Source organism: Sceloporus occidentalis, unplaced genomic scaffold, assembly GCF_023333645.1.
Source record: "Sceloporus occidentalis isolate IW3139 unplaced genomic scaffold, rSceOcc1.0.p SCAF_178, whole genome shotgun sequence".
NCBI lineage: Eukaryota > Metazoa > Chordata > Lepidosauria > Squamata > Phrynosomatidae > Sceloporus > Sceloporus occidentalis.
In genome coordinates this window covers 1,256,319-1,266,353 of record NW_028317158.1, presented here as the reverse complement: position 1 = coordinate 1,266,353, position 10,035 = coordinate 1,256,319, and the positions used below count along the sequence as shown (strand labels likewise).

The window sequence follows — 10,035 nt, the reverse complement described above, 5'->3', positions numbered from 1 at the left end:
GCTGCCAGATCGCGTGTATTTGTGCATGTTTTGAGACAACCGGCTAAACCAGTTTTTTTCCCGTAAAATAAAACACTCTTATTTAGCAACATAATTGACTATGAAATTGTCCTTAATGCAAGAGATTATGTAACCGGTTATAACTTAATATTCTTTAATAATATTGGTAGGGGGGGGGTTCATCCCTACTTTTACGTTAATAATAATAATAATTTTTCCTATAATGAGTTTGCCAACACCAATAATCAGTTTTTTGTTTTGTTTTTTTACATGTGTGACTCTGGCCCTGCCCACTTACACGCGTGTAAACACACACTTTTACAAAGTAACACTACCATTATGATCTTTTCAATTAAAGGTCAACTGCTTTATCCGAATAACACATCTACTGTTGGGTAAAATGTACACAATTCGTTAATTACCCTATAAATCAGCCCCACCCTCCCACACACTTCTCCAGGACCACCAGGTTGCGCAATGCCCTTTGTAGATAAGGATTATAGGTAATGGGATACAAATGAGACAGCGTTATCCTCAAACTGGTGTTTTGGAGGGACAAGAGTTGTGTTTTCTTATATTTTCTGGTTTTGGGTTGGTTTAGTAAGTAATATGGATCCAGCCATGTTGGTCCAAGACCACATGGCATCTTCAGTTGACGTTGGTACCGTGTCCAAGATACCCAAGTAGAGTCTCATAAACTTTTAGGACTTCAGAGATCTCTTATTCATGAAAAAGTTTGGTTGGGGGGAAAAATTGGGAGAATGGAACCAGTGGGGTTTAATGTAGATCGACACGATTTTGGTGCTAGATGTTGACCAATCACCAGGAGGTCAAGAGGATGTTCTTCTTTAGCCCTTTTGTCTAAGAGCAAACAGAAGGGTGGACTTTGTAGGTCTTCATTGCCGAAGAGCACATCTCGTCTTGAGCGTTTAGTGAGGATCCCGCTGACTATGTTTACTGTTATTGGCAGCTCTGGCCAAGGCTCGCTCCGCCATCATTCCTGGGATTCCTCTATGTATGGGAAATGCCACAAGCATTAGTGAGAACACAAGCCCGGAATGACTTGTCGTCCTCCCTACAGCCTGGCCACACACCCATTATTAGACGAAAAGAAACGTACAAACGCTGGATGTTCTTAACGAAGCGCAAAGGAGACAATTTTTGTCCAGTGCCTACAGCTTTTTTAGGGTGTTCTTTCCAATAGCTGGCGGACATCTGGTGTAGAACCCCCGATTTAGTTCCCTATGGCACAGGTGGGTATTATAAACAGTGGACACACTGACCTTTTATGCAAATTAACTGCTCATTAGCATGGAGGGTCAAGTTGTTAAGCAGATAAATATTTTTAACAAAAAAAGGGGGGTTTCAGACCATAAATGATCAGATTAAATGCACCAGATTTTTCTTTCCTATTTCTGTATGTGAAAAAAGAATTTATGTAAATTTTCCTCATAACGAAAAGCATGCCCCCTCCCCAAAATAAATCCCGTTTGCACAACAGTGAGCCCCGGAGATAATTTTTTTTTTTTTTTTTCTGTTATGTTTTCAAAGTTCTTGTAAAAAGACATTGTGGGAACGGTGCTGCCAAGCTGGAATTCCTGCGGGCTCACTCCTTCGACTCTTGTACTTGTTCAAAAAAGCTGTTTTTAGTAAAATAGAGTAAGTTGCCTGAGCCAAGAACAGAATGTCTTTTTTGGCAATGACAAGTGGGACAGATAATTTTTATTTCAGGTTATTTAAAAAAAAACAAAAAAACCACAAATTTAAAATAAAAAGCCCTTGCTGTGCAGCAGAACGCTCACACCCACAGACTGGAATATTTTAAAGGGGGTACACTCACGCCCCCATTTTTTTTAATTTTTATTTTTTTTAACATAAATATAGCTATAATACAGAAAAATATTAGAGTTGGTTGTGGGCAGGAATTCTGGGCATTAAATAACATGATTTATTGAACCCATGCGAGATTATCACAGGGCCCCGGCTTCAGGGGCCACAACAAGCCACACAAGCTTTTGGCGGTCTGCCATCCTTAAATGACCCCGCGCCGTTTCTTGGCCCATAGGGCTTCTTGATATTCAGGACAGCCTTTACGGTTGCCTTAATCCGCGCGTCCTTTCTGGAAACAATCTCCGTCCACTTCATAAAACATCTGGCAGCAATTACTATACATAATTCAGCGCGAAACAATGCAGAGCCGCGGACGAGAAAAAAAAAAACTACCAAGTTTGGGGAATTTGTGAGGTCGACTGCGCTGACCTCATATTTGAAAGAAGTTTTATTTTTTTTTTTGTTTTGTGTTTTTTTTTTGTCCCCCCTTCACATGTCTTCCATATAATATATATATATATATATATATATATATATATTTGGGGAATTTTTGAGGTCGACTGCGCTGACCTCATTTTTTATTTAAAGTGAATTTTTTTTTTTTTAATTATTATTATATACATTTTTAATAAACAGGCCGGCCAATGTTACCCGAACCTGTCGACAATTGGCTTGGTGTTCCAAAATGAGAACCTTAATGACTCTTTGAAAGCCCCCATCCTTAAACTTTGCTGCATAAACAATATCAAGAAAACAATTATTTTTTTTTGTATTCTTTAATTTTTTTTTTTTTTTTTTTGGTTTTGTCTGATAAAATCTGGTGCATGTAGTTCCTTAAAATCTTAATCTTGATCGTCGGTCGTTTCTTGATGTCGGTTGCCAGCAATTAATAGGAAGCTCGCCCGGGACTGTCGGCGGATGTGCACTTTACCTTAAACGAGAAGCCGGTGTCACCGCCGCGCAGGCTTCGGATAATCAAGTTGTAAATAATTAACCGGCTTATTGCTTTTTCCTTTCTGCGAGTTCAGCTTTAATCACCTGGCCGGTGGATGTGAGCAGGATGACAGTTTGTTTGCTACTCTCTATTAAAGATGAAATATTGGTCTTTATTAAGCCCATTTTAGATCTGTTTTAACGTTATAATGCTAGACTTTGGATTGGCGGCTATTCTTGATGCACCTGTGATCAGGGAAAAACGCTGTTTAATGGGTAGAATAAAACACACACTCTACCAATCAAAAGTTTGGGGTCACTAAAAAATCTCATTGTTTTTAACAGAAAAGCTGATTTTTGTCCATTAAAATAACATGAAATCCAGTGCAGACGGGGTTAATGTTGTAAATGACTATTGTAGTGGGAAACGTCTGATTTTTAATGGAATTTTAATACAGAGGCCCTTTATCACTCCCATCACTCCTGGGTTCCAATGGCCCTTTATCACTCCCATCACTCCTGGGTTCCAATTTTTCTTCAAGAGTGTTCCAATAACTTCCCAGGGCATGGCCGCTTTCTGAAGAATCCACCTACTTACCCCCTCTCACCCCCAATACACGTAACGTCGGCACTCGTCACGCTGAAGGAAGTTTCTCAACTCCTCCAGTAAAAGAAAAAACCCATGACTTGTCGCAATTTCTCCGCCGCCTGTCCATAAACACATACACACGCACACGCACACGCAGACGACTGAGTCACCCTGAGTCATCTTTCCAAATAATGCCTTTTGCCGTGATGTCTGCTTTTGCCCTCCTACATGTAGCTAATATTAAACTGCTACATCACCAGAATGTGCGTGCGTTATACAGCCGGGTAATTTATCGTGCTCGTGGAAGTGCGTTTGTGCATCGATGGGCTCCTGACACGCAGGACAAAAGCAACTTTTATCTCTGGAAGCGTGTGCCGCGTACGTCAACCTACACTGCTGCAAATGAATATTTAATGGCAGAAGGATCAGGTTTTTATATATATATTTTTTTTTTTATTCTCTGCTTGTTGTTGAAACGAGCGATAAAAGGATTATTTATTTATCTATTTTACTCTCTTCCGCTATACAGATGGCGAGCGCTCTGGTATCTTGTAAGGGTTAATAGATCAGGCTCTGGATAATTATATAAACAGAAGTCGGTGATGACCGACAATTCCGATATTAGCGACAGCGTGATGTCTTGCATTTTAATTTAATAAGCTTTTCTTAAATATTTTTCCCAATTCTTAATAATCTTTTTCGAAAAATTGGTATTTTGGTGCATTTTCTATATTGAGCTGGTATACAGGTGTCCTTCTGGTTGTGTTTAATCTGATTTTTTTTTTTTATTTTATTAGGTCTGTGATATTTCCACATCGACCATGAGTGGGCTGTTGAAGCGCAAGTACGAGGAGCTAGAAGATGACTCCACTTGCTCTTCATCTTCATCACCATCCTCGTCTGCCACCTCTTCCGGAGGGGAATCTGACGAGGAGTATGCGTGCAGTCCGATTCCTTCGATCAAGGATTTCACCCGTAAGTGTCTCTTTTGACTGCATGGCTGTCCGATGTACGGCCGTCTCTCCAATATCTAGAGTATCAAATAGTTGTTTTTTTTCTAATTCCTTATTTTTCTTATCTGCCTGGGACATCCAACAGGCAGCTTATATCCACCCCTGAGTAGATCTCAAATGGTACACAACACATCATTAAAAAAAAAAAAAAAAAAAAAATTAGAAAAATTTGTCCCTCCTATTTCTGTAAAGAAGAAAAATAATAATAATAAAAAAAAAAATCAAACCACCACTATATTTGGGAAAAAATAATACAAAGTAAATGATTTTCTTTAGGAAAATTTTAAAAATAAAAAAAACTTAGTAGCGGGATTTTTGTTACTTTTCGTACTCTTATTACAGTAAAGGGGCTGCACCTTCTCAATTGATGCCTCCCAGATACTGCATGCCATGTCTCGGCAGCTGCTATGCGCCTGTGACATGTTCTTTAAATAATACGCATAGTTTCCATACTTTACTGGGTAAAGCTGTCGGCTATCCAGCACCTGAATAAACATAGAAAACTTTTCCTACTGGCTTTAAGAGTTGGACCACATTTACCCCGCGTACACGCAAATAATGCCCTCCGCTCTCACGTACTCACTGAAAGCTGTTCTGGAGCACCAGTGTTACCGGAGTGTGATAGATAAAGGGAATGGCCTGCCATCAGAAGCGGTAGAGGCTAATAGACTAAGGGAATGAAACCAATGCATGGGATAGCCTTATGGCTTTGAGTCTTTACAGACGCGCTCAATGGGCCAACGGTTCCTACCTGCCATTTATTTCATATAATTAAGAATGTCTTGTCTCCTATTGCAGCCACATCCATCTTGAAAAAGGCAAAACGTGTTAAGAAAAACAATGTGGAGTTTGACAGCGTGCTCGTCTACTACTTCCAGCGATGCCAAGGATTCACGAGCGTTCCCAGTCGAGGGGGATGTACTCTTGGAATGAAGCGCAAGCATTGCTCCAGCAGGCACTACACAATGGAAGAGTTTTCCAAGGAGCAGCTGAATCGTCGGAGGGAGAAACTGAAGGAACGATTAAAAGAGGAGAAACTTATGGCTTTAAAGAATACGGTAAGTATCGTCTGTAACCAATTCAAAATGGAATGCCAAAGGAAAACTCGTACGCAACGACTTATATTCATTTCGAATACGTGTTTCTGTTTTTGTTTGTTTCATTTTGATCTGTAATTTTAACTTCTCCTTTTTTCTTCCAGTTCACTATGAATGGCACCATCGAGTCCGAAAAGGCCAATAATCTCACTATCGACGACATCTGCGACGAAGACATCGATATGACCGACGGAGAGGTTGAAGACGGCTTCTGTCCTCGCATGTACCCCGCCAAGAAACGACGAGCTTTGCTGAAAAGTGAGGGAGTGAAGAAGATAGACAAATCGGAAAAGCACGAGCTGAATGAGATCAGGAGGTCGAGAGAAGACTGCGGTTGTGATTGCGTGGACTTCTGCGAGCCAGAGACCTGCAGTTGTAACCTGGCAGGAATAAAGTGTCAGGTCAGTTCCATTAACAGGAAGGTTTTATGCACCAAGTGTCTCCTTGTTTACATCGCAATGTTGCTTTATCTCCATTCCTTTTTCCTTGGACGGTGGTTTTTGACTGCTTTTCGCAGTTTCAAAATCGAAGACACCATTATGTCCGAGTAAATTAACGGAATCTCGAGTAATAGAATATTACGCCGTGCCTCAAAACAAAAACTTGGGTTGTAAGGGGTTGGCACCAATATAACCATAAATTAACATGGAGTCCTCACCGCGCAAGTAAAAAAGCATCTTGCCACCCAGCGTCTTCTTCGTCAATCCTGATGCAACAAGGTCTACCTTGAGTAACATATATTCTTTTCTCCTGTTTTTTTTTTTATAGAGAGATCATTCAACTTTTCCATGTGGCTGTTCGAAGGATGGTTGCGGCAACAGAAACGGAAGAGTTGAGTTCAATTCGTCCAGGGTTCAGACCCATTACATCCATACAGTCATGAAACTGGAGCTGGAGGAGAAAAGCCAGAGTAGCGAAAGCAATGACGAAACGGAAGACTCTTGTGGTGAACTGCTTAATCCGTTCGGGTATCCGCCAGCAGTAAACATAAATGAAGAGAGGACCGTCCCTACGTCCCCGCCGCCCTCCTATCAGTTCAGTATGAACTTAGATGCCGCTGGTGAAAACAGCTGCAGCAGCGACATAACCGACTTCTCCACCTCGTCCTGCCACAGCGAAGACTCTGAAGAGCCATTTGAAACCACCCCTGACAAATCCCAGTCGGATGTTGACGATGACTATCTGGCAAGGATTCTTCACTTCAACGACTCTGAATACGAGGAGAGCAGCAGCGACTGCCAAGATAACTTGAGCTTTTTCCATTCTGCGGATTTCTTCTGTGATAATGTTTACGACGCTCTTTCGAGAACAGAAAAACCAGTGAGCGGGACCTACTCGTGCTCGTTATCAAATGTTTCCAAGTGCATGGATGAGAACGCAAACCAAGGAGGTGATTGTTCTGTTGCTAGAACATCTGTAACCACCTCGGTTGACTCTACGGTTTCTGGAACACACACAGAGGCACCTTTGAAAACCTATCCCGATATCAACCTTTCCTCCGATTGTTTTGAACTTGCCTACCCGGATTATAACTTGGGACCTCTTTACAACTCTTTGAAGGAATATGATCACTCGTCGTATCAGCCGATTAATATCCCTGGCGTGTCCCAGAGCTCAGACTCCCATGCAAACTTTCTGGAATCCTTAATTGGTTCGTCCGAATCCATTCCCGATACCCTCGTCCCTTTCATGGATAATCAACTCCTTCTTGAAGATGCCTTCAAGTCATCTTTCATGGAATCTCTCATAGTCTAAAACATATTTGGGTAACAGACCTTTGGGAATTCATACATATATTTATGTTACAGCAATTAAATGGAAGGAATGTTTATAGGAATTTTTTTTTTTGTTTTTTTTTACACTCCAGGTAAAAAAAAACCAAAAAAAAAACTTTTATATGAAAGCATTTTTTGATGGCGATTACTGCCGGACACAATTTGTTTACCACGCATGTCAATTTGAACAAATATTTTTTTTTTTTCTCTCTGTAAGCAAATTTTGTATATAATTTATGGAAAAATTCTTAATCTTTGCAATGTCTAAACAACCACGTGTTAAAAAAAAAAAAAAAAAAAAAAAAAAAATGACCAGGCAAGGAAAACCTTAAACTTTACACTTTTTATTTTATTTTCAAACTGTATTTATTGAAAAAGAAAAATGCCTTTTTGCATAAGTAGCATGCACTACTTGGGTTTGCGAAAAGAGAAACAAATGCATACTTTCTACAGAACTTTTTTTTTTTTAATTTTATTTATTGCAAATTCCAGGAATTACTCGGAAGCTTGAATTACCATGAATTTTATTTAAATGGGAAATACCTCAGATGTATTATGAGTACAGTCATATTTTTTTCATAATAGATCTGCATTATTTATGTAATTATTTCAGTCCTCTCTGTGCAATATTACAACAGTGACACTAATCGATTTGAATAAAATCTAGAATGTACCGGGAAAAAAAAATATCCTAAATATTTTGCGTGCCGGAGCTAATTTATTCTACAAATTGTTCTGTATTGTAATTCGGTTTGCAAATGGTCATACTGCGAGAAGATAGTGTCAATTACCAGTATATATTTTTATTTCATTATTGCGCTTCCCCCCCTCCCCCATCTATCAAATAAGCCATATTATTGGTTGTAAGAGCTGATCTATATTTCATTCACTATTAAATTATTTTCTTATTTATTGTTTTAGGATTTGGCCATAAAATGTTGGTTGCCTCTTTTTCAAAGGGCTAGTTAATAATATAGGGTACGGTTTGAACAACATATCACCTAGAACAGACGCAGAGCCCCCCCCCCCAAAAAAAAACAAAACTATGCTGTTTTGTTTAATTTATATCCAAAAAAAGTGTTCCTTATTGTAATTGCTTGATTCATTTTATGAACATTGTATAGTAGGGACTTTTCCTTATAAATTACTATGAACACATGATATGGCAAAGAATAACCATTGGATTATTTATTGCATTAGTATAATAGCTTTTTTTTTTTTAATATCCAGTTGTATTTAAATGGGACTTAAAAAAAAAAATAAAGAAATAAATAAAAATTAAGCTTTAAAATCCAATATGGATATTTAAGTAATAATGTTAATAGAATGGACATTTATGGAATCTTTTCAAAAAAAGTAATATACATTTTGTAAAAAAATATATATATAATATAATTTTTTAAATATTTTTGAACCAGAGACCAAAAGCCATTACATTGACATTATTGCTGCTGTACAGAAATGCCAGCTACTAATGTGAAAGCCACACATTAACCATTCGACAACAACAACAAAAATCCTGTCCAATACCCTAAAACTGCTGTCGGGTTACTTTTCCCTTATTTATAAATACGATCGTTTTGTGTTTTTGAGCCATTGGTTTAAAGCAGGGCAGCAAAGAATCCAGTCCTAGAGGTCTGCAAACAGGCCATGTGAATCCTGAGCCTGAGCAAAAGTAGTTCAATTGATTTTTAATTGAGATACCCGTGCTTAAGCTGGGATGTCCAGAAATTGCGGCCCTGGGGCACTGGATCGGGGCATCCCTGGCTTAAAGAGTGGAACTTAACTGGCAACTGTGAATACAACTATCCTGTATGCCCTACAGTGGCCTGATTGGCAGTTTGTTTTAAATCGAGGTACCGTGAGCATCTTCACTGTTTGTGTTTGGTAGTTTTCACAACTCAGGGTTGCTCGTTAAACGTTGGTTGAGGGTTAGCATCGACTATTGTGGTGCCACCAAACGTGGGTCTACGTGGAGGAGCCAGTTCCCCAACCTCTCCCATAGATGTCTTTTGTACTGCGGGAAAATGATGGGAAATGCAGTCCATTGGTTGGAGAGATGCAGGGACTTGATTAATTTTTTTTATGGCATGTTTGCACATGTTTAGTAGTGAGCCATTTTCACCAATGTTCCTCAAATGATCAGTCAGGAAAGTTCTGCCCTTGCTATGACATTCAGCATCCATCCTAGCGCCTATGTGTTGTACCAAAGGTTAAAAATGCAGAAAATGTGTTCATTGTGGTACAAAACATTTGGTTATTTAAGTAATTCTACACGTAAGTGCCTCTGCCCGCGCTACTAATGTGTGCCGGTGACATTTCTGTATATGGATATCTTTATGAGTTTAAAAACAAAAAGTAGGAATGTCTTATTTAACGTAATTTATTCTGATAATTCTTGCCAGCAATCCTTATCAATGTGACAATAACAAAAGCACACTTTAAAAAAAAAAAAAATTTTTTTTTTTTGCTACCAGCTTTCAAGATGAAATTAAAAGGGTGGAAAAAAAAAAAAAAGTGTTTTGACATGACTAAGGTTTCACTGCTGTCCTGATTTTTCGGCTTTGGAAATTTTAAACACCTTGCAACTAACCTAATATTTTATATATTTTTATATATATATAAAATATATTTTTTCTGCGTTGGACTAGTGGTGTGAAATGCTGGCAATAATTATCTGGTACTTTCTTGTATTTATTGGCACTAATAACATTTTGTTACAACATTCCTGGATTAATACATATTTAATTTAAAGAGAAACGCAATTTATCCTGCCTTCATAACTGCATTTTATTTAT

General features: G+C 38.7%; 1 protein-coding gene across 1 annotated transcript; it reads left to right on the top strand.

Annotated features, from left to right (window-relative positions):
* Positions 1-4,173: 4,173 nt before the first annotated feature.
* Positions 4,174-7,217, top strand: LOC149278867 (cysteine/serine-rich nuclear protein 1-like). The gene is made up of 4 exons (XM_089501681.1): positions 4,174-4,327; positions 5,164-5,423; positions 5,567-5,863; positions 6,231-7,217. The coding sequence occupies exons 1-4, from the start codon at positions 4,174-4,176 to the stop codon at positions 7,215-7,217; spliced, it is 1,698 nt and encodes a 565-aa protein (XP_089357807.1).
* The last annotated feature ends 2,818 nt before the right edge of the window (positions 7,218-10,035 follow it).

Coding starts and splice junctions, on each gene's coding strand:
- LOC149278867 (XM_089501681.1), top strand. CDS start 4,174: ATGAGTGGGCTGTTGAAGCGCAAGTACGAGGAGCTAGAAGATGACTCC. Junction 4,328..5,163: donor TTCGATCAAGGATTTCACCC/GTAAGTGTCTCT, acceptor CTCCTATTGCAG/CCACATCCATCTTGAAAAAG. Junction 5,864..6,230: donor TGGCAGGAATAAAGTGTCAG/GTCAGTTCCATT, acceptor TTTTTTTTATAG/AGAGATCATTCAACTTTTCC.